We start from the raw sequence: 25615 nt of genomic DNA, 5'->3' as shown, positions 1-25615 counted from the left end.
GTGGATTTATTGGATCATTATTTTCTACAGCAGCAGGCTCGAGAGGCAATCAGAGTAAGTAGTACTCTTGATATGATTATCAGTAGTGATTAGTCATGCATTAAGAATCTGCAGATAAAAGAAGCACTAAGTGGTAGTGAACACTGTATTATGTGGGATTTACTCAAAGATGTAACTACCATCAGGGTTGGTAGAGGGATGGGTTTTTGCTTTCGTAGAGGTGACTACAGTGATCTCAGACTGCTTTTAAATTCTATACTGTGGGACCATCTTATGATGTTAGCAACAGTAAATTCTAAAAGGGAAGCGTTCTTAGATATAATCATAGAAGCTATTAGTCTTTCCACACCAACTAAGCAATACCATTCAAGGCTTAGATCTAAATGGATGTCAGATGAACTAATGAGACTCATGGCAGTGAAGAAAAATGCATGGGATGCATATAAATTATTGGGGGATGCAGATGCCTATGATAGATTTAAGATATTCTGTAATCAAGGCACAAAGGAGGTTAGGCAAATGAAGACAGATTATGAGAAATCTTTGGCAAAGGATGCAAAGAAAAACAGTAAGCCCCTCTTTATTTATGTAAATGCTAGAAGGCAGGGGATGATTCAGATTGTCTACTCGATATCAATGGTTAGATTATTGATGATTCTGCTCAGATAGTTCACAAACTGAATGAGTGTTTTGCATCTACATTGTGGATAGAAGACTGAACTCAAAATAAAATTCCCTTAAGTTCACTCATCATTCATGAAAAATCAAAACACCTTTATCAACACTTTAGTGAAACTGGTGATAGCACTGGCGGGATAAGTTTTTTTAGCTATAGCAAAGCTGCTGGATTGAAAGATTAGGAATTCACATGAGGAATTCTGTAGGGAAGTTGAGGCCAGAAGCTTATCAAACTCAGGAAGCTAAATGATTTTGTAATAACTGAGAGCAAAGTGGAGGAGAATTTTTTGAAGTTAAACGTAAGAAAGTCACCCAGGGTGGATGGGATCTGTCTAGTTATATTAGAGGAGGCAGCAAAGGAAGTAAGAAGGCCCTTAGCCATGATTATGAGGGCATCCTTAGACTCAGGAGAGGTTCCACAGACTGCTGGTGTGCAAATGTATCCCCAATTCACAAAGTAGGATCGAAAGGTGACACGAATAATTACAGACCTGTTAGTTTAACTTCTGTTCCTGGTAAAATAACTTAGTCACTGGTTAAAGAAGCACTGCAGGATCATCTAGACAAGACTGCGGTTATAGTTCACACAGAGCAAGTGGTTGTTAAGGGGAAGCCTTGTCTGACCAATTTGATTTGATACAATGATGTGGTCACAAAGGAACTAGATGCAAAAAATAATTTTGATATCATATACTTGGATTTTAGGAAAGCCTTTGATACTGTTACACATGGAAGACTACTGTATAAATGGGAGCAGCATGGCATTAAGGGCAAGTTGCTGCTATCGATAAAGGGATTGTTGAGTGGGAGAAGGTGCTGACTCTCTTTAAAAATTACAGCTGTCAGTTGCAGGCTCTGAAAAAAACGATAAGTGTTTGCCTTTTTATTTACATAGTTGTTATTTTATATTGTACTTAATATGTAGTCTTATAGTTATAGTTACACTGGTTATTTTTATTTTAATTTAGATAAACAGTTTTTGTAGATATACGTAATACATACGCAAAACCGTTATTTCGTTCGAATCTTGCAGCCATTGTTTTTGTATATAGTGGTAGGGAATTCAAATTTTTAATTGAGGTAGTTAGGCTGTGATGCGTTGAGTAATACACTTCACTGTTTCTATTAGATAGTGTAGTATTGACATTTAATTAATTTAGTTTATTGATTTTATTAATTTAAAGTATCATGCCCCAAACTAGAGCAGCAAAGCAACGGGCACAAAGTGGCAGGAATGCTGTGACTCGGGGGAGAACTGAGGGGGGGGGGGGGGCGATTCTCCAACGCATCACAGCCTAAAAAAATGTGCAACTTGTGAAATGTTTGCTGAACTCTCTGGAACGGAACATGACATTGCCATGGGGATGTCTTTGTGTGTGCACGATGTAAGGAGTGTAAAGAAATCAGGCAACAACTCAGCGTTGTTATGGGCCTATATGAGAGTTTGAAGGACAGGGTGGATGCCCTCGAAAGATCTAAATTGAGGGGCCCATCAGGCTCTCAGCTGCCCACATCAACACCAGAGCTTGCACTTGGTCATCACGCAACACAGCGGTAACCCCCAAGGCAGAATGCGCTGGTTCCACATGAAATAGTAGTTGTTGGTGACTCTATTGTCAGGGAAACAGGAAACATGCTTTGTAAAAAGGATAGGTGGAACAGGACCAGGGTATGTCTACCGGGGGCAAAGGTTGATGACGTTGTAGAGCCGATATCATCTTTTAAGGGCACAAAAGGTGATATAGTTGTACATGTTGGCACTAATGATATTAGCAGTAGGAGACCGGCAGAATTACTTAACAAATACAGGTCACCGTTGAACAAAAGCCGAGAATTAGGGTTGAATTTGAAAGTGTCTGCAATTCTGCCCAGACACGATAGAAGGGAGTATATGATGAGAGCCTTGTCGATCAATTCGGCCCTGGAAAGAATGTGCAAGGCTCAAGGGGTAGAATTTTTTTCCAGCCTGGACTGTACTTGTTAACAGGAGAGACTGCTTCTATAGGAATGGGATACACTTAAATAGAAAGGGTGCAAGAATGTTTGCTGATGCTATCGAGGCAGTGTTAGGTGGGTCGGAAAACTATTAGATTGTGGGGATACAAGGACTAATAGATTAACAGTAGCCACTGGCAGAGGTCAAAGTGATTCTTGCACAACTTCTATTAGAATAAGTAGCGACCTGGAGCGTGGGGTGTTGGGGGTTTCAGGGACGGATGGCAGTCATCCTGAAATAGGTGAGTATATGGGATGTGTTAGGGTAACTAAGAATAGGAGTAGGAGCATGTATGCTTGTATGTATACCAATGCTAGAAGTATAGTAAATAAATTGGATGAATTTGAAGTGTTGGTCAAGACATCAAAGGCAGATAATGTTGGGATAGCAGAGACGTGGTGTCACACAGATATAAGGAATGCTGAACTGGAATTTGGGGAGTACAATATGTACAGAAAGGATAGACAGGATAGAAAGGGAGGTGGTGTTATGCTGTTAATTAAGAAAAACATAAAATCAAAAGAAGTGCATCCAGTTGATATAGATGAACAGTGCATTGTTGAGTCAGTTTGGTGTGACATAAGCACTGCGAAAGCAAAAATAAGAGTAGGAGTGTGTTATAGGCCTAATGACCCGAATGAGTACAATGAACAATTGTACAGAGAAATAGAGTGGGCTAGAAAATTGGAATGTCTTATAATGGGGGATTTTAACTTCTCCGATATTGACTGGAACTTGTGGGTTAGTCACTCACACACTAATCAGACTTTTGTGGATTTATTGGATGATTGTTTTCTGCAGCAGCATGTTCGAGAGGCAACCAGAGAAAGTAATTCTCTTGATCTGGTTATCAGCAGTGATCATTCGTGTATTAAGAATTTGCAGATAAAGGAACCACTAGGGGCCAGTGATCGCAGTGTGGGATTTACTTTAAGATTTAATTACCATCAGGGGTAAAGGAAAGGGTTTTTGCTTCCGTAAAGTTGAGTACAGTGCTCTCCGACAGTTTTTAAGTTCTGTACAGTGGGATCAACTGACGATGTTACCAACAGTAAATTCTAAGGGGGAATCGTTCAAGGAATTAATCGTGGAAACTACTTAAAGTTTCATACCTATTAAGAAATGTTGTTCAAGGTTTAGGCCTAAATGGTTATCTAATGAACTAATGAGACTCGTAACAGAGAAGAAAAATGCATGGAATGCATATAAATTATCAAGCGACTCAGAAGCCTATGGCAGATATAAGCTAGTCTGCAATCAGGTCACAAAGGAGGTTAGGCAGGCGAAGGCAGATTATGAGAAATCCTTGGCAAAAGATGCTAAGAAAAACAGCAAGGATTTCTTTACTTATATAAACTCTAAAAGGAAGGGGATGAATCTGATTGGTCCACTTGACATCAATGGTTCAACTGTTGATGATCCTGATCAGATAGCAAACAAACTGAATGAGTATTTTGCCTCTACATTCACACATGAGGTTTGAAATTAAGGTTTGAAAATGGCAGAAGGTTATCAAATTGTAGCAGGATACTTAATGATTTTGGAATAACTGAAAGCCAAGTGGAGGAGAAATCGTTGAATTTAAACATAAGAAAAGCACCTGGGGTGGATGGGATCTATCCAGTTATATTAAAGGAGGCGGCAAAGCAACTAAGCAAACCCTTAGCCATAATTATGAGAGCATCCTTGGACTCAGGGGAGGTTCCCACGGACTGGAGATGTGCAAATGCATCCCCAATTCACAAAGGAGGATCGAAGGGTGACACGAGTAATTACAGACCAGTTAGTTTAACTTCTGTTCCTGGTAAAATAATGGAGTCACTGGTTAAAGATGCATTGCAGGATCATCTAGACAAGACTGCAGCAATAATTCAGACACAGCATGGGTTTGTTAAGGGAAAGTCTTGTCTGACAAATTTGATAGGATATTATGATGTGGTTACAAATGAACTGGATGCAAAAAATAATTTTGATATTATATATTTGGATTTCAGGAAGGCTTTTGACATGTTGCGCATGGAAGACTATTGTACAAATTGGAGCAGAATGGTATTAAGGGTAAGTTGCTACAATGGATAAAAGGACGACAGAGGAGAAGACAGAGGGTGGTAATCCATGAGTGCTGCTGCTCTTCTTGGACTAATGTTATTAGTGGAGTCCCACAGGGTTCGGTGTTAGGTCCACTGTTGTTTTGTATGTTTATCAATGATATTGATGAAGGGTATATCAGGCTTAATGTCGAAGTTTGCAGATGATACAAAGGTTGGCCGGGTTGTTAGTGACAGTAATGGCAGTGTGCTACTGCAACAGGATCTAGATAATTTGGGCAGATGGGCTAAGAAGTGGCAACTGATGTCTAACCTTGACAAATGCAAAGTACTGGATATGGGTAGAAGTAACCCCAGAGAAACGTACCAACTGTGTGGTACTACACTTAAGGTGGTAGAAAATGAAAAAGACCTGGGAGTAATTGTGCAGTCAGATATGAAGTTTCCTGAGCAATGCAGACAGGCTGCCAGGGCAGGTCATGGGGTTTTGTCAATGATATATAGGAATTTTGCTAGCAGGGAAAAGGAGGTGATTGTCCCTCTGTATAAGGCAATGGTCAGGCCACGCCTTGAGTACTGCGTACAGGTCTGGAGGCCTCATTTTAGGAAGGATGTAGATTTGCTTGAGTGTGTACAGAGAAGGGCAACAAGATTGGTGAGGGGAATGAAGGAATCCTCTTACCAAGAGAGGCTTAAGTTCTGCAAATTGCAGTGGCTGGAGACTAGGCGGTGATCTTATTGAGGGTTGATCGCGCGGTGATCTTATTGAGGTTTATAAGGTGTTGAATGGGTTGAGGAAGCTGAATTCTAATGGGATCATTCCACTTGTTCAGATTACGAACCTAAGGGAGCATAAATTGAAATTGAGGAAGGACAGATGTAGAATAGATGTGCGGAAATTTGCCTTTAGCCAGCGGGTGGTTAATTGCTGGAACAAACTTCCATCTGTCGTTGTGGAAGTTGATAGGTTGAATAAATTTAAGGAGGAACTGGACAGGCATTTGGAGGGAATGGTGTGATTTTTTTTTTTTTTTTTGGCTGATGCTGCATAAGCTCATACACTTGCTTTCTTGCATCACATGCCACTACTACTACTACTAATACAGAGAGTGGTAATCAGTGGACACTGCTTTTCGTGGAGCCCATTTCTGTTTTTGTATTTTTCAATGATATTTATGAATATCAGGCTTAATGTCCAAGTTTGCAGATGATAAAAAGGTTGGTAGGGTTGTTAATGACAGTAAGGACAGTATGCTACTGTAACAGCATCTCGAAAAGCTGACCAGATGTGCTGAGAAGTGGCAACTGAAGTTTAACATTGACAAATGCAAAGTGCTGCATATGGATAACAGTAATTCCAGAGTAACATACCAACTGTGTGGTGCTATACTAAGGGTAGTGGAGAATGGGGAAAAAAAAAAAAAAAAAAACCTGGTAGTAATTGTGCAGTGAGATATGAAGTTTTCTGAGCAGTGCAGACAGGCTGCAAGGGTAGCTCATTGGGTATTCTCAATGATATATAGGAATTTTGCTCTCAGGGATAAGGAGTTAATTATACCCTTGTATAAGTCAGTTGTCATGCAACACCTTGAGTACAGCATACAAGTCTGGAGGCCTCATTTTAGGAAAGATGTTGTGCTACTAGAATGAGTACGGAGAATGGCAACAAGATTACTGAGTGGAACAAAGAGTTGTGTTACCAAGGAAAGCTTAAGTTCTGCAAATTGCTGTATCTGGAGACTAGGCACCTGCAAGGTAATCTGACTAAGGTGTCTAAGACCTTGAATGATTTGAACAAGCTCAGTGCTAATGGGATTCTTCCTGTTGCTCAGATTCTGCATCCTTTGAGTGGGGGGGGGCATAAATTAAAATTGAGGAAAGACTGTTGTGGACTAGATCTGTGGAAATTTGCCTTTTAGCCAGCTGTTGGTTGATTGCTGGAACAAACTTCCATTGTCTTTGTGGAAGTTGACAAGTTGAATAAATTCAAGACTGAACTAGACAGACCTTTGAAGTGGATGGATGGGTGAAATGGGAAGAGGTGGTTTTTTTTTTTTTTTTTTTGGCTGATGCGATATAAGCTTGCTTTCTTGCATCACATGCCTCTGCTAATGCTAATTCTCATAACTACTTTATCAGACAAATGAAAGTCTCATGTTGCTTGCATAATTTTGTGCTTAATAGAAAACTCTTCAAAACAGCAGTTAGCATTAGTCAGGAATACTGCCTTCAACAACTCACCAGTTTTGAATGGTTTTAAATTCTTTGCAAATAAGGAGAAAACTTAAAGATAAGTAATAATGACATGTTTAGATTTTTTCATGGGCATAGTGATAATTGATTGCTGGCTTTGAGAGTTCTGATTTGAATTCCTTTATATGGTATTTTATATAGGTGGTTGCTGGGACCACCAAATTTAATACAGAGGGGGAAAAAAAAATAGCAATAGAAAAAATTGATTTAAGTATTTGTCTTTTTAATTACTAATGTATTGTATATGGTGGAGATGCCAGTTTTGGGGAATAAGCAGAATGCAACTATATCTCAAACTCACTTCTGGGCACATTTTTTATTGCAATGTGCAGGGGCATGGAGCATACACACTTCTTGACAGCTTTTCCTGTCTTTTTTTCTTTTATAGCAGCATGTAGCTTTGTGAGGAGTTAGATTAATACTTTATTGTCCTAGGTCAGCCCATTTGAAGGTAATCTTTTAGTATTACATCATGCTGATCGAAAGAAACTGACAGAATCACCATGGTTGCACAGAATCACTTGGTTGCACCTTTGCATTTGGGGGGGGGGGGTGAAATGATGATTCTGCATGATTCCATTGTTTTGACATTTGTTTAGTTTTGGAATCATAGTGATAGATCCAAGTTTCATCCCTGGTGACTAGCTATGAAAAAACTCCTTGCTTTTCATAGCACATTGTCAACATGTGTGCAAATTAAAAATCTTAGAAAAGTAATTCTGAAATCAGACTACTGCCCATTCTTCTCGTAAATGGGCAGAGGTCTGCTTTCAGAATTACTTTTCTAAGATTTTTAAATTATTCTTTCTGCGTTTAGTACATGATCAGTCACTCACAGGATTGTTACCTCTTGGTATGCGTCTTTTATTATTATTATTATTATTATTATTATTAGCCATATGGTGCAAGGAAGCCTGAGGCTTATGCTGCACCAGCCAAAAAAAAAATTTCTGAGTTACCCTGTGTGTGTGTGTGTGTGTGTGTGTGTGTGTGTGTGTGTGTGTGTGTGTGTGTGAGAGAGAGAGAGAGAGAGAGAGAGAGAGAGAGAGAGAGAGAGAGAGAGAAAGAGAGAGAGAGAGCGAAGTAGAAGGAAATCACCAAGAAAGAGAAGTATGATGATATCCAGCTGAGGACCCTGGGTGTGCCAAGCCCATACTCACCTATAAGTGACCTGGCATGCATGCAGTTTTCAAAACACAGTAACATACTGGCATTTATGAAAATATAAATTCTCTTCCCTGGTTATTAATATTTTCTAGGTTTGTGCAGCTGAAGTTATTTTTTTTTTAATTAGTAATCACTTAATTAAAAAAAATGCATTAATTCCCATTCATTTTCATAGCTTCTAATGGAACATGTTCTCTGAAATTTTACTAATAAGTCAAATATATTTCAAACCAAGAGTTTGTAACAATACAAATTAATAAAAAAAAAAAAAAAAAAATCTATTATGAGTTGGTGCACCTTTTTTATTTTGCACAGAAACTAATGATTAGTTCACAGCTTTCACATTAAATGCCACATTTTGGAAGTTCATAATGTTACTGCCAACAGAGATTTTTCTTGAAATTTTGTTACATGATCAAATAGATATTCAGGAAAGGAAAGATGCTGTAGAAATATAATTTTTGAAAAACAATTTCCTGCAAGTAACAGATTCCTTTTTTGTCCTGTGTGCAAAGTGATATTTTCTGTTTAACACTGGTTTTTGCAAGTTGTAAATTTACTGAAAATTTACTGAATATTCTTTCTTCAGTATGTATATGTCAAATACTTGCTGAAGAAAGAATATTCAGTAAATTTCCTTTGTAGCAATTTTGAAAGGACTGGCTCTAAAAAGCATTGTAAGTGCAGAGTCCCCACTGCTATTTTTAATTATTCATCAGTATTTTGGTAGATAACATTAATTTTATTTTTTGCAGTGCTTGCGGAATAAATTGTTTTTTCCCCTCTTTTTTTCCCTCCACAAGAAAGTGCTTCTAACCCTTCTTCTGCCATTATATATAAAACTGGTACTAATCAGAGTTTTTTTTTGAAGGTCGTTGTTTTTTTATATCCTGTATCAGAATTTCCTAAGATAAGTGATGCTAATCCCCATCCAGTGATGCTGGTATTTTTAATGGATCTCAAAGCAGAGGAACGAATATAATTTTGTGTCCTCACTGTTTTAGAAAGGAATATATGATTGGTTAGCATTCAAGGAATACCTTAAGAGTAATAGATCTGCAGATTTACTTAACAAGTACAGGTCAATGTTGAAAAAAAAGTCACAAGTTAGGGTTAAATTTGAAAGTGTCTGCAATTCTGCCCAGACACGATAGGAGGGTGTATTTTTTTTTTTTTTTTTTTTTATGAAAACCCCAAACACGAAAGGTATCAAAACCTATAGTACTTAGTACCGTGCATGGGTTGAAGGAGAAGTATGGGGGGGAGGGGGATGCCGGAAACTTTGCTCTAGAGACTAAACATGGGTTTCACCACTTCAAGCCTCCAATAAGCAAAGTGGTGGTATTTCACTGGTTGATGAAAGTCATCTACCACATATGATGAGTCTTGTCAATCAATTCAGCCCTGGAGAGATTGTTGCAAGGCACATGGGATAGAATTTTTTTCAGCGTGTTTTATGCTTGCTAACAGGAGAGATTGTTTCTACAGGGATGAGATACACTTAAATAGAAAGAATGCAGGAATATTTGTGATTCTTATACTGCTTTTATTGGAATGAACAGCAGTCTGGAGGGTGGGATGCTTGCTGACCCAAGCTAAAAATCCAAATAAACTGTCGAAATTGTTCCCTACATCTAGCTCATGGATAACTGTGTTAAAATAGCCTACTAAGTTAGTTAAAAATGATTTTCCTTAATAAAGCCATGTTGTGTGTCCTTTAGAATGCCGTATCTATCTAAATGTTTCGGGATTGTACTCTTAATCATTTCCTCTAAGCTTTTTCCTACCATTGTGATCAGACTAACTGGTCTGTAGTTACCAACTTCACTCTTAGAACTGCCTTTGTATCAGAACTTCTCCAATCCAAAGGAATCTCCCCCGAGTCCAAAGATGCCCTCATAATTAGCCTCAATAGTTCATTACACTTTTGGCGATCTTCTTCAAAACTACCAGGCATATGCCATCAACTCCAGGAGCCTTATGCTCAAAAGGTTTTCTAATAATCAATTCATCTGTAATTATGAAATCACTAATTTCATATGGCTCAGCCTCGCACACCCTCTTCTGATCATGAAGGGTCTTTGTTAGTAAAGATTGATGCAAAGTATCTATTCAGTTCATCTACAACATCATTGGGTTATCTGAGACTTTCCCACTCAATGTGCAAGGGTCCAGTATGATTCGCTTTCTTCTTCATTGTATTCACATACATGAAAAATTCCTAGTCCCTATTCTTTGCTCTCTTAGCTAATGCTTTCTCATATGCAGAATTGTCCTCCTAACCTTATTTGTATATAATTTACAGTTGTTTGTGTATAATTAACAGTAACAATTAACCTGTTGTGTACAATTAACAGTAACAATTAACCTGTTGTGTACAATTAACAGTACTTTTTATCGTCTGTAACTAGCCCATGCTATCATTTTCTACTCTATCTGACCAGCCAGCTCTACATTCATCCACTTCGGCATTCTCCTCCTGCAATATTTTCTTAATGGTATGTATGCGTTTATGTTGATGATTAAGCTTCACACCAGCCAGAAGATAAATAAATTGAATACTGTAACTAAAAACTTTATTTACAATAAAATAAGTATAAAATATATATTTACAATAAAAATTTTAAAAATATACAAATAACACGATAAAATATACTAAAAACCTAGAAATTAAAAGCGATAAAAATTTGCTGTAGTTTTCGGAGGCAGCAGTCTCTTTCCTCAGCAGCACATCCTTAAATAGCAAGTCCATGGCACAATCACATTGTTCCACGGTTGGAACTTTCCATTTGTGCACCGGGACCAGAAATGGCTCGGGAGCGCCCTAGCTGAAACCATTCATCACGTCCAAGGACGATGGTTTCCAGGAGGGGGTGTAGACGTACACCCCCCTCTCCCTATTAATAGTATTGCCAGCTGCCCCAATACGTAAACTCTCAAGCCATTTACGGTCCCAGAACCCCCTGTGCATGATCTGTGATGACAGCATCCTCTGGGGAAATTTGATGTTGTTTCTCCCAGAAATGTTCAGCCACAGCAGACTTCCCATAATTTGCGGGCTTTATTGCGTTTGCATGCTCCCCCAGCCGGTCTTTCAACCGCCGCCCCGTCTCACCCACAATCCGGGCATTTGATTTCGTACACCACCCCACTGTTGGCTTCTTTGACTGGCTGGGGGAACATGCAAAAGCAACAAAGGCTGCAAATTATGGGAAGTCTGCTGTGGCTGAACATTTCTGGGAGAAACATCAAATTTCCCCAGAGGATGTTGTCATCACAGATCATGCACAGGGGTTCTGGGACCATAAATGGCTTGAGAGTTTACGTATTGGGGCAGCTGGCAATACTATTAATAGGGATAGGGGTGTACGTCTACACCCCCTCCTGGAAACTGTCGTCCTCGGACGTGATGAACGGTTTCAGCTAGCGCACTTCCGAGCCATTTCCGGTCCTAGTGCGTAAATGGAAAGTTCCAACCGTGGAACCATATATTTGTGCCGTGGACTTGCTATTTAAGGATGTGCCGCACAGTAGACATATGCTGCTGAGGAAGGAGACTGCTGCCTCCGAAAGCTACAGCAAATTTTTATCGCTTTTAATTTCTTGGTTTTTAGTATATTTTATCAGTGTTATTTGTATATTTTTAAAATTTTTATTGTAAATATATATTTTATACTTATTTTATTGTAAATAAAGTTTTTAGTTACAGTATGCAATTTATTTATCTTCTGGCTGGTGTGAAGCTTAATCATCAACATGGTTTGTCCCAGCCTTTTAGGCCTATTTAGAGATATGTATGCGTTTATGTTTTCTGTGATTGTTGCTTTAAAAGTTCAAATGTATTTGCCGTCCCTTGGCAATCCACCCAACTCAAAGATGCCATATAGCACCTTAAACTGTCAAAGTCCTCTCTTGAAGTTAAAACACATGCCTTTACCTTAATTACTGCAACATCTTTCTTCATCTTCTAACTGATGATTGTATGATCACTTCCTGACAATGAATCCTGTACTTTAAGCCATGTGATGTCATCTGATTCGTTAGTAATGATGAAGTCAAGAATATTCTCACCCCTGGTACTTTCTCTAACATTCTGGTACAAATAATAAGTCTCTAGTTTATTTTTTTTAAAAAAAAATCCCAATGGTGGATTTCCCGCTTGCTTATTCCAATCAGTCTGGGTCAGATTAAAGTTACCCATAATAAGACATTCGTGCTTGCTTGTCAATTCCATTTGCATGTAGAGACTGTCATTGTACTTTTCACAATCTTTCATTCTGTAGATTATTCTCACTCTCATCACACTACACAGGTTCTACTATGCTTGCAGATGTATTATGTCTTTGTGTGAGAATTGTTTATGTATCCATTTCAGAATTTTTACATTGCATTCTTTCTGTTAAAAGAGAATCAAAAACACTTCTCACATTTGGATTTTGCCACTGAAGAAAGACTGCTACAAGAAACCCAAGTTCCTATGAGTTTACGTTGAGCCACATGAGCAGCATGTTGAATTGATATTAAATATTTACAGTTTAGGTTTTTTACAATTTCAGAGGCCAACAAAAAAATGGGGGGGGGGGGAATTAATGTTGTGATTTAGAGGAAAACTAATTGCTTATTTGAAATGAAGAGCTTATTGATTTTTTGGGAATCAGCTTCACTTCTAAACAAAACATTCTGCTTGAAGTACATTTGATTCACCATGAATAAACAGTATGACCTCTGCAAATGCAAGGTACAAGATGCAGCTAGAAAAGAGACAACAATCAGCAGATGCATTTTTTGGTGGTAGAAAGTTACAAAGAACTTTATTGTTTTACTTGTATCTGCATTTGTTAAAATCATCAGATAAATCAGTATTATAATTGCTGTATGTGAGAAGTTCATTGTTGTATATTAACTACTTATAACGAATTATAGGGAAGCCCTATGCTCAGAAATAAAGTCTAGTTCATTAATATATTGAGAGAGAGAGAGAGAGATGAAATTAGCTAAAAAAATTTTTTTTTTTTTTTTTTTTTTTATACCACATTAGATTGGTTAAGCTTAAGACAATATAAATTCACTTGCCGCCCAAGTATTAATACTTTAATTGTAGCAGCTGGGTAAAGGAGAATAGACTTTGTTTCTGGTAGTAACCTTTTGATGTCATGTGAACAGTAAATACAGTATTTTCCAGCTTTCTGATAAATATTTTGGAAGTTAACATTTTTAATATAAATTATTGCCTCATTGATCATTTTTATTTAATTCAGTTTCATAATGTCTGATTACACTGGTCGGCACAATTTCCTCCCTATATTAATTTCGACAGATTCTTGCAGGATGTATGTTCAAAAACTCAGATGTGTGCTTAAAAAAATTTGCATCATCTGCAGTTTTCAAGTATTGTAGGTTATTTGGCTGAAAACCAAGACCTGTAGTTGGTTTTCCATATTTTTCCTATCATATTTTCAATTCAGTCATATTTTCCATCTATTTTATCTATTTATTTTTTTTTTTTTTCTAGATCATTCGAACGATTTCTAGAGCATTCAGGAGCTTTCTACAACATTCGAGAATGTTCCGGTACGTTCTAGAATATTGTTTTGTGCAGAAGACAGGTTGGGATGTTTCTGGAAGGCTCTAGAACTTTTGATGGGTTCTCTTGAGCCTTCTAGAAACTTTTCTGCCGGTATATATATCAGTGGGTTCTGCGCCAAGCAAACATTTTTCATATTTTAAAAAGTGTATGTGTTTCAGAGAACGACTGGTGAACAAAGGGAACAAGTTTTTCCAGTGAATTAGTATTTCTAAACAAATGTTGTGTGCATGAGTGTAAATCATGAACTGTGTTTAAATTAGAAATAAAAATCTACAATTTCTTAATTGTGTTTGTATGTCTGTGTACTTCAGCTGTACATGAAATATGTTGCATTCCTGCTGAAATAAGCCTGATAGCTTTTGCTACATTTGTTGAGAAGCAGTATTTAAATCACAGCGGGAACCCGGTGTCAACTTTTGAGAAAAGCCTACGAACTCTATTTTGGATGTAGGGTTTAGAAATCAAGATAAAGTATGGACTCCAAAGATTTCTTGTAGTTCATGTTCAAGGACATTAACAGGTTGGATTAGAGGTAGTCATAAATTGATGCCTTTTGGTGTTCTAGTGAGTGATATGGCAGGAACTTTGAGACCACATAAATGAGTATTACTTTTGCATGACCAATACTTCTGGTTTTTCTGGGAAATCCAAACTTAAAGCAGAGTATCCCAATATACCTTCTGTTCTAGGGCTGGTTCCTCACAATGATACAATGCCAGTGCCAAGGCTACCGGAAACTTATGGACTTGACTCTGATTCATGAATGGAAAAGGAGTCTCTAAAATATGCATAACTTAGAATGAGTACAGATCCAGACTTTTCAACTCTTGATACACTGCATCTAATCACTCAAGCAGAATTGAATGATTTTATCAGAGATTTGGACATCTCCAAATCTAAGGCTCAATTACTAGGATCATGGCTTCAGCAGTGGAATCTTCTTGAAAGGTTGTCAAGGTGTCTTTTTATAGAAGGAAGCAGTCTAGCTTAACCTATTACTCCGTGGTTGGTGCTTTGGTTTATTGTAACAATGTCCATAAAAGAGTTGACTCTGGAGCACATTACCCTTGAAGAGGAGGCTTTCATTGATTTATTTAAGGTCAGATTGAAAGCATTTTTACTCCATAATGGAAATAAGTATCCATCTCTACCATTGGCCCATGCAGTTCACGTGAAGGAAACATAAAGGAACCTATAGGTTCTTTTGCATAAAAATATGATATCAAGAATACAAATGGAATATCTATGCCAACCTAGAAGTGGTAGGTTTGCTGATTGGGTTGTAAGGTGGATCCACCAAATATTGCTGTTTTTTAATGCGAGTGGACAACCGAGCAAAAGTTTGCCACCACAATACCAAAGGGTAAAAAAAATGGCCAGACTGTTCAGAAACTACATCAGGCCAGAAAAATGTAGCACACCCTCCTTTGGTGGATAAGTTAAAAATCTATTTACCTTGCACACCAAGTCAGGTTTGATAAAAAAAAAAAAAAAAAAAAAAAAAAATATTTTTAAAGTGATGGACAAAAAAAGGATTTTCATGTTTGACGCAAAAGTTTCTTTGAATCAGTGAGGTCAAGATAAAAGAAGGAATTTTTTGGGTCCTCAAATTAACCAGCTATTCCAAGATGAGGAATTCACTAAAAAATTAAATGCTATAGAAATAAGGGCATGGAAAGCATTTGGCTACCAGAACTTTATAGGCAATGAAAAATCACAAAATTACAGTGAAATTGTGGATGAACTAATTTTAACATCATTTTAATGAGATGCAAGATCTTGTTAAAGCTTTATTTCATACATTCCCATTTAGACTGTTTTCCTGAAAACTCGAGACCTCTCTCTGATGAACACAGTGAAAGGTTTAGCTAAGATATTTCTCAAATGGAAAAAGATACCAGGGAAAATGGAGTCCAAATATGTTGACAGACTACTGTTGGAATCTGGTATGGGAGAAATATCTTAGAAAAATGTCACCAATGGAGATTATAAAAGACAAAAAAAAAAAAACAAAATAAGCTTTGTTATCAGATAAACATTTTTGTAAATAGAATAATTTTAATAGACCCATTGTTCAATATTTAGTACTGCATGTAAGATTTTCTTAAAATATATGAGATCTTTTTTTTTTTTTTACTGGAAACTTAGTTTTTGACTCTAATCCCTTCTCCCTTAAAATTTTTGTGTGTTACTACAATATAATTGCCATATTCAAATTCAGCAATGCCAGATCTACAAGAATCACCTTGAAATTTAACAGGGAGCATAAAAAATGTTTCTTTTTTTTATTTTTTATTTTTTGCTGACCAGTGTTATTTCAATCTCTCTGTCACTTTACCACTGAATATGTAGCCTGTAAACCTGTCCATTTTTTAATATAGATTTTTAAAATATGCTGTTTGATGAGCTATCTGGATAAATGAATGCTGGATACGAAAATTTTATTTTGTTTCTCAGAGCAAACTAAACTAGATTAATTCTAGTTTAGTTTGCTCTTGAGAAACAAAATAAAATTATCCTAATGAATCCAGAGCACGTAGGCCTTTTTTACTATGAATGCTGGATAGCTGGACTCTTTCCATGTGATGAGTACAACGTACTGTAGCATATTTAATAATCTATTATTTAAATGTGTCCACAATGTATGATTTTCTGTATTTCCTGAATAATTAGGAATATTTTTATTTTTGTTGATATTGATTGCAATTAACATTGGTTGAATGGCTGGAATAATTAACCAATATTTGCATATTGATTGATTATTACATGTGATACATAATACTACATTAAAACATTTTCTTTTTTAGGCCATTTGGACTATGTTATGAACTTCTCACTGTGCATACAATACAGAAATATTTTATGCCTGTTGTAGAAACAGTGCCAGCTTTTTTAGAAAATTTGACAGATGATGAATTAAAAAAAGATGCCAAGAATGAAGTCAAGAATGATGCTCTGTCTGGTTTAGTGAAGGGCCTTAGGTACCTTGCTTCCAGAGTGCCAAATCAGGAAGAAACAGTTAAAAAATTGGAAATGTTTCGGTTAAAAATGATTTTAAGGTGAGTCCTTACTACATTTGTCCCTGAGTTATTGATTCCAATGCACATTAATTATTTTCATGGTCCATATTCTCCCATAATTTCCTCTGGATTAAAGATAATGTTTTTGTGCATTTCACATTTATAATAGAAAAATGTTACTGAATTTGCAAATGTTCAAAAATTGAAATTTGTATACTGTTAAGAATATTTGCTTTTCTGTTAAGATGTTTATGCATGAAGAGAAAAATATTAATCTTAATATAACATGAGGTAGTCATTGAAGCAAAAGCTGTAATCCTTAGTTCTTTCTTGAATTTACAGAATGATGTTATTTTTGCTTATTCTAGTTTTTGATTTGGAATGGTGAATGGTAGCTTTACTAGATGGTCTGTAATGTGTTAAAATACAGTAATTGCTTCACGGATTTAGAAGTTGATATAACTGGCTAACAACTCTCAGAAAAATGCATTGCAAATAGTTCAATTTATTAGTATTTTTTTGGGTGCCAAATCCTCTTCTTTTTATATCGAGTTAATATTATTTGTATTAGTTTTTGTTGGTACGAATTTAAAATATTTAATTAATAGATAACAGAGCACCAAAGGCTCAATACGTTCTACATTATAAATTAATTAGTTTAGAAATGGAAGAATTACCTCTATGATGTCTTGTAGAACACTTTAGTGCTGATATTTTCCGTAGTTGAATAACTATACATGCAGATCACATGCATTCCATTCCTTCGTAGACAAAATCAATGATCCAATGCATCACAGAATCGGAAACCCGTGGACCACAAGCTCGACCCCAAAATACATCGAATCACCAACCCTATTCTTTGAGCAAGAGAATACAATACGTCCATATTTTAAAAACGAATAAATAGTGAATCCATATTTTTAATACTTTTAAAACTAATATTAAAACATAAAAAACATTGACTCCTCTGAAACATTAAGAGACTAAAGAATTTTGTTACTTCCTTTTAGTAACAAAAGGGAATGCATGTGCTTTTCTTATAGCCGAGAAAACAAAAGACAGTACACAATGGATACACGACATAAATTGGAAGAGAACAGAAAAAAGGCGAATTCAATCATTTTCTGCTGGACTTAGAAAAAGATGAAAATCGTTTTAAGATGTACTTACGGTTGAATAAAGAAGAATTTAATTTCTTATACAATCTAATTAAGGATGACATTCAAGGGCAAAATACACAATTTTGAAATTCAATCAGCGCTAAGGGAAAATTACTTGTATGTTGAAAATTGAAATACTGTAAGGTTAATTTGAAAATTACTGGAAAATTGAAATACTGTAAGGTTAATTTGAAAATTACTGGAAAATTGAAATACTGTAAGGTTAATCTGGAAAATTGAAATACTGTAAGGTTAATTTTGAATAAGGTGTTCTTTTGTCAAAATACAAAACAAATTTTTAAATTAAAATTTAATAACAACAAAAACTCCTTCTCAATGCAAAAAATTGAACTTGTAAGAAATTGTTATGAGTTGTTCAAATTGAAATGATCAACTTGTTCATCCTCAAACTTTTTTAATTGTAATACTGTTGGTCTATTTTCCTCATTTTGTCATTTTTGAGCGTCCCTATAATGGACATTTGCGGTGAGTATGCTGAGTAGCTGGTCGAAGTGGAGGGTGCTTTGGAATAGGCATAGGAGCAATGTCCTTGACGTGGTTGTTATTTGTTTTAAGATATTCTTACTTGTGCACTCAAAACAGATTATTTACATGTAATTTTTTTTTCTATTAGCATTGACTCCATTTTTCTCTTGTCACACCTAACAAAATTTCTGTTCGAACAGAAATATCTGAGCTCCTGAAAACGTGATTTGGCCTTGAAGCCCACCAGGCTTCAAGGCCGTGTGTCAATTATTGATAAAAAGTTCAATTGACAAAGTGTATTCAGTGTCAATTATTGATAAAAAAAAACTTTAGTTTTTAGTGGAGACTTCATATGTTACATGTGCGGGAGGGGGGGGGGGGTTGGACCTACATGTATGACAGTGTGATTTTGAAGAATTGTTTGACAAGTAGTTTATATTGTCCCTGGATCAGCCACCTGAAAAACCAAGGGAAGACAGCTATTGAAGTTTTTTTTTTTTATGTAAACCCAAAACACGAGAGGTATTAGAACCTATAGTACTTAGTACCGTGCTTGGGTTTGGAGGTTGAGAAGACAAAAGAAGATATTTGTTGACATTGGACTTGAACTTCTGTAGACTCTAATTTTCAGGAAAAAAGTACGAAGGAAGATTGTTCCAGAAAACGGCAGTTGAATGAATAAACGAGGAAGATGAAAAGTTGGTTCTGTGAGTTTGAAGTTGGACAGTAAATGGATGTTGGCTGGTGGCTGCACGTGTTCGGACTGTTTTGAAAGAGAGAGAGCGGGAATTATAGAAGCCAAATCAGAAGAACAGTGCCCGTGGAAGTATCCGTAGAAAAGGCATGCAGCAGAAACAGTATTTCTATGAGACAGCGAGTGGAGAGACTCTTTTAGAGAGGAGTCATTAATTAACATAACAACCCTCTTCTGAATGGAATCAGATGATTCCATTCAGAAGAGGGATATTGAAGAGGGAACCATGGAATATCGTTCCCACATCTGGGGCACCACCCCCGATGTGGGAACGATATTCCATGGTAAGGCGGATTTGCAATTTATACAGAGTGAGCAGCTGTTTGCAAGAAAAGTAACACCGAGAGTGAAAGAGAAAACCAAGTTTTTTAGATACCGAGGAAGCAATATTTGTAATGTGCTTTGCCAAGAGAGAGATTAGAAGTCAGGGTAATGACCAAAAGAGATATATCATTTTGCCTAGAAATCGGAGTGTCACCAAAGATAAGCATAGGAGCAGAAGAATTCTTTTTGCGAGATATAAGACAAGACTAGGTTTTAGAAGGATTGAAATCAACTAAGTTGTCTTTGCCCCACTGGGGAATTACCTGAAGATCGGTATTTAAGGAATTGGTAGCAAATTTTCGAAAGTTGAAGCTGATTGAGCAGTGCAAGGTTTCTCAAAATGGAAAGTGGAATCCCATGTGCTATCATTGGCAAAACTATGGATGGGATTTCCAGTCAATGGAAAGAAGGTCATTAATATACAAGAGGAAAAGAGTGGGGGGGGGGAAAGAACAGAACCTTGGTGGAAAAGTTAGAAGATAGAGAGCCATCTACCATCATCCTCAGTGAGCGATCAGAGAGAAAACTGGATAACCAATTACAAAAAACAGTTAGCAAGCCATAAGATGGAAGCTTGTTTAGAAGACCTTTAGGCCAAACACGATCGAAAGCCTTTGAGATGTCAAGAGCAACTACTTGTGTTTCACCGAACCTTTCCATTGAATTAGTCCATAAATGGGTAATGTAAAGCCAGAATATCACCAATGGATCGACACTGACAGGAATCAATACTGGTGATTGTTGATCAGACGGAAGGTTTCTAGGTAGTTTAAGAGTTGGCGGCTAATTGATTTCTCCATTACTTTAGAAAGAGTAGAAATGGGACGATAATTGGATGGGAGGGATTTGTCACCCTTTTTAGGAACTGGTTGGATATGAGCAAATTTCCAAGCAGAAGGAAAAACACCTTTGGAATAAGAAAGTGAATAAAGGTGGCAAAGAATAGGAGTAAGTTCAGGGCCGCAGGTTTTGAGAACAAGTGGAGAAATACCATCGGGACCTGGAGCTTTCTTAGAATCAAGATTCGTCAAAATCCTTTTGATGGAACACCACAGGAGGCATTGAATGGAGCGCGTTGGGAATGGTGGGAGGTGTTTTACCAAGATCATTAATACATGAGTTGGAGGCGCCTCCGTAGCCAGGTGGGAAGAAGCAGCACACGCTTCCTGATTAGACCGGGGTTCGAGCCCGTCACCACCAAATACGGAGGATGCGGAAAGGTCAGGAAATGACCACTGCATATCCCCGAGCAATATGGCCTTAGTTGCTAATGCTCCTAAAAACCAAACAATAATAACATGAGTTGGAAGATAAAAAGGGATGCTAGCAGGCCAGCTTTATTCTTGGCTGAAGTGACAGCAGAACCATCTGGTTTGGACAGAGGTGGGAGCAGAGATGGGCGAAAGTTGCGGCCAATAGCTTTGGCAAGAGACCAGAATGCTTGGCTACCATTAGGGCAAGAAGCAAGTTTTCTACTCTTAGCCTGTTCAAACTCTAGTTTGGACTGATTAATAACTGCTTTACAATTGTTGCAAGCTTTGGTGTAGGCAAAAAATGAAACTGAAGAATTAGATACAAGCCAATTATGATATGCAACATTCTTCTCTTGAAGAGCCTTAGCACATTTATTGGAAAACCAAGATTTAGATAAAGGACGAGATTTTAAAGTGGAGTGTGGGATAAAGGATTCCATTCCTGAAAGAATAATTTCACTGACATGATCTGAGCAAACGTTCACATCAGAAGTTTTGAAACAGTAATCTGACCAAGGAAAAGAAGAAAAGAAATCTTGCAGGTCATTCCATTTCGCATTCTTGAAATGCCAAACAACACGAGGTTGGGAATAGCCATGGGATAAAGGCTCCATTGGAGAAGAGACAATCATCAAGTTGTGATCTGAAGTGCTTAAAGGACCTCTCACTTCGACCGTGTACTTAGAAGGGTTGTTTGTGAGAAAACGATCAAGTGTGTTGGCTGTATGATTAGGATTGTCCGGTATTCTTGTAGGTGAATGAACCTATGCAAGGTAAGGTTATTAGTAATTGCAAAATCCTCAGCATCTCAACCAGCTGGGTCGGTGTGACTAGAAAACGGAAGCCAGTTGGAGTTGTGAACATTAAAATCACCAAGGAAAATTACCTCACTGTTAGGAAAGTTGGATGGGAGAAAGTAAAGTTCCAAAGAGCTCCAAGCGATTAGTGAAGTTGGGAGAACGGTAGAGACAACAGATTAATTTGACACAATGAGGTAGAGAGATTTTAAGCCAGAAGAGAGGAGAGTCCGAATTGCCATATTTCTGACAGTCAATATCAGAACGGTCATATGCACAAGTACCATCTTTGAGGCGAAAGGAATCATACAGTGAATAATTTGGGCATCTGAGGTGAGCAGTAGTTGAATCAACCAATAACTGAGATTCTGTCAGAAAAAGTACATGCGGTTTGGCAGACTGAAGTGGAAATGGACATCGTTGAGATTAGAATTGACACCATGTATATTTGTGAAATGAATTAGGAAGTGTTTGGAAAGTTTAGATCTTTTCGCAGATACTCTTGCTCTGTTCATGGTGTATTCAATAGTAAGACAATTCATGGTGTATTCAATAGTAAGAAAAAGTGGGTGAGACATGCTGTATGAAGTAATGAAATTTTTGGATATGGCCTATACATTGTAAGAATATACCCAGATCCTTGACATAATGTGGCCTCGACAATGCCCACCGCATACACACTACTCAGACTCCCTCCAGTCACTATCTGGCACAGTAGAGGTAGCAAGATTATACACTAGCTGATCCGGAAGCCTCCTAGAGAGTTAGCAATAGGTTCGGTCCAGTGTACTAACTAGCGGCCGGCCTTTGAGCACCGTTTTAGAGCTGAACCCGCGAAATGTAAGGAATATCGGATCTCGCCACGATGTTCATCGTAACCTCAAAAGTCATCAGTCGTACTGCATGATGGAAGAGATCCGGAAGGGTTGACTCGAACTTAGCTCTAGAGACTAAACATGGGTTCCACCAATTCAAGCCTCCAATAAGCAAAGTGGTGGCATTGCACCGGTTGACGAGTCATCTACCACCTAGTATTGCCTGGTAACATAGAGGGGCAGCATTCTTCCGTGTGGTGTGGGTGCCACACCTCGACCCCTGCTTACGTTGGTTCACACCTGGGTGGTCACTACCATGTACTTGTGCCTGGAGGTTATACTCAGGATTACTAACAGTCCCACCATCGTGAAGGTGCAAGCATAGGATTTGGCTGTCCCAGACCATCCATACTTTGCCGAAATTGGGTCCACTTGTTTGTTTGTTTGTTTGGTTTTTTTTTTTTTTTTTAGGAGCATTAACAACTAAGGCCATATTGCTCCGGGAATATGCAGTGGTCATTCCCTTGACCTTTCCGCATCCTCCGTATTTGGTGGTGATGGGCTCGAACCCCGGTCTCATCGAGAGGGTCCACTTGACTTGAGTGTCACCCGAATATCAGTTCCATCAGTGTTTTAGACTCCCAGGTAGCAAATACAGCTTGTCTGGCATATCTGAGAGAATGTCTGTGACAACCTCAAGGACCAAAAGGAAGAACAACTCAAGGAAGTGGTGGAAAGGAGCTAGCTTTAGAAGGTACTGGCAGCTATACACAATTGCTCAGTGAAAATACTGCTTGCTATTCCTTATTTAACAGGGAGGTGTATGTAGATGAAGTACCATAGAAATATAAATACAATAACTGATGAACAAACATCATATAAAACTTCATTAACCTTAGATTATTTTTACAATGATTACACCTTACCAACACTATGATAAAAAATAGAAACAAACATAATGGCATAAATAGCATGTGAGCAGGAAAAGGGGTTTTGTTTTTTGATTTGGTTAGAGAAGAGAGTGTAAATAACATAGCTGAGATTTAACCCACGTTTCTTCCCTCCTAGGATGCTTGCAATCCTGGGAGTCATGCCCCACAGTTTGAGAAATGCTTGCCTAAGTCACTGATGGGCCTAATACAAGGTGTAGCTGTTAAATAACGAGACTGCATATGCAACCACCACACACCAAGCAGCACCTGCGAAACAAAAGCATGGCAGTTGACCTTGAACCTTTCTCTAGTTGTCTGCCAAGTCATGTTCCAACACACTCATTTGCTTTGCAGTGAGACAGGTTTTCATTACTTCGTGTTTCTGTAGTTTGCCAGTAAAATGACAGACAAAAGAATCAAACAATGAATCAGCCTCAGATTTTTAACAAAACTGAAGAAAATGCCAACAAAGTTATGAGTTGTTATGCCAAGTTTATGGGGAAGATACTATGTCCAGAGCTCATACGTTTGAAAGGCATAAAAAGATTTTTATAAGGAAGAGAGCATGTGGAAGATGATGAATGACTAGGTTGCTTGGTAACCATAAAAACTGATAACAATGTGGCCTGGATAAGGATATTAATTAGAAGTGATCGTTGTTTAAGCATTAGAATGGCTGTATCAGAACTCAATATTGACAAAGAAACAGACAAATTTTAACTTTGAAATTTAAGCATGAGAAAAGTGTGCTAAGATGGTGCCAAAATTTTTCAGTGAAGATGAAAGAATGAGAAAACCCAGAGTTTGTGAAGATGTTTTAAAAAAAAATTGAAGATGATCCAGACTTTGTGAGTACTGTAATTACTTGTGACCAAATTTGGCTGTTCCAGTATGACCCAGAAACTAAAAGACAGTCAGTACAATGGAAGTCAAAAGAATTCCCTAGATGAAAAAAGCAAGAATGTCAAAATCAAAAATGAAAACCATGCTTCTTGTTTTCTTTGATATTAAAGGAATTATTATTGCTGAATATGTCCCACTAATTCAGAATGTCAATCAAACATACTACATTGAAGTGCTGACAAGGCTGCCTAAAAAAATTTTGTAGGAAGAGACATGAATTGTGAAGAGATGGTTGGATGCACCATCAAGACAATGCTGCTATACACAGTGTGCTCTCTGTTTGCCGGGTTCTGGCTAAAAAACATATACCATGTGTGAATATGCACACCAGACCTAGCCCCTCAGGATGTTTTTCTCTTCCCTAAACTGGAAAGTGTTCTTAAGGGAAACCATTTGCAGTTCATTAAAAATATTCTGAAAAAAAAAAAAAAAAAATGATAGAAGTATTAAAATAGCTTACAGAAGATAACTTCCAGAAATGTTATTTTGCTTGGAAGAAATGTATGGAATGGTGTACACAATCCCAAGGCAATTATTTTGAAGAGAATAACTTGTAAGGTATGAAATATTTCATTATATTTATTTAATTGCAATAATTGCATTATTTAATAGCCACACTTCATATCCCATAATAGTAACAGCAACTGCCATGTCTTGTTTCATATTTTCCTCAATTCTATTGATTAGGTTATGTTGGGAAAGCTTTCACAAACTGATGATGCTGACTGATGATGATTTAAAGGTAGGTGGAATGGTAAATAAACACTTGTCGGCATCAATTTCCCTCCATGAAATAATTTCGACAGATTCTCATCGGAACTATGTTTAAAAACTCGGATATGGCCTTAAAAAGCTCTCGTCACCCTCAGTTTTGAAATATCGTAGCTGAAGGCCGCCTCCATAGCCAGGTGGGCAGGAGCAGCAGTGCGTAGCACACACTTCGTGATCAGACATGGGTTCGAGCCCTTGACCACCAAATACGGAGGATGCGGAAAGGTCAGGGAATGACTACCGCATATCGCTGGAGCAATATGGCCTTAGTTCCTAAAAACCAAATAAACAAACAAACATCATAGCTTAATGATTGAAAACCAAGACATGTCATTAAGGCTTCATTTCCCAAATTCCAATTTAGACTTTTTTTCCCGACAGCTTGGAAGCTGTTTTCAATGAACACGGTGAAATGTTTCACCAAGATATTTCTCAAATGGAAAAAACATACCTTGGAAAATGGAGTCCAAATATGTTGGCAGACTACTGTTGGAATCAATCTCGTACGGAATGGATGATCACCAAAGGCAAAAAACGAAAAAATAAGTTTTTTTTTTTTTTATCGGATAAACATTTTTGTAAATAGAATAAGGTTTACAGATCCATTGTTCAGTATTTAGTACTGTATATATCATTGTCTTAAAAAAATATGTGAACTCTTTTTTTTTTTT

The 25615-nt window shown here is 37.3% G+C and overlaps 1 protein-coding gene across 4 annotated transcripts in view; it reads left to right on the top strand.

The window, feature by feature from the left end:
* The window catches only part of faf (ubiquitin carboxyl-terminal hydrolase-like faf), a 1326265-nt gene that overhangs the window by 281369 nt on the left and 1019281 nt on the right, over nucleotides 1-25615 (top strand). For all 4 annotated transcript variants that reach the window (XM_090382082.1, XM_090382083.1, XM_090382080.1 and 1 more), the window contains one exon: nucleotides 16537-16788. In XM_090382082.1, the coding sequence (XP_090238208.1) occupies nucleotides 16537-16788 (252 nt within the window). The remainder of the gene's footprint in view (nucleotides 1-16536; nucleotides 16789-25615) is intronic.

The sequence above is a fragment of the Mastigoproctus giganteus genome, chromosome 9 (genome assembly GCF_048544385.1).
Source record: "Mastigoproctus giganteus isolate SK-2022 chromosome 9, ASM4854438v1, whole genome shotgun sequence".
NCBI classification, from domain to species: Eukaryota; Metazoa; Arthropoda; class Arachnida; order Uropygi; family Thelyphonidae; genus Mastigoproctus; species Mastigoproctus giganteus.
Note: the sequence above shows the minus strand (reverse complement) of the source record. Positions and strands in the feature narration are given on the sequence as shown.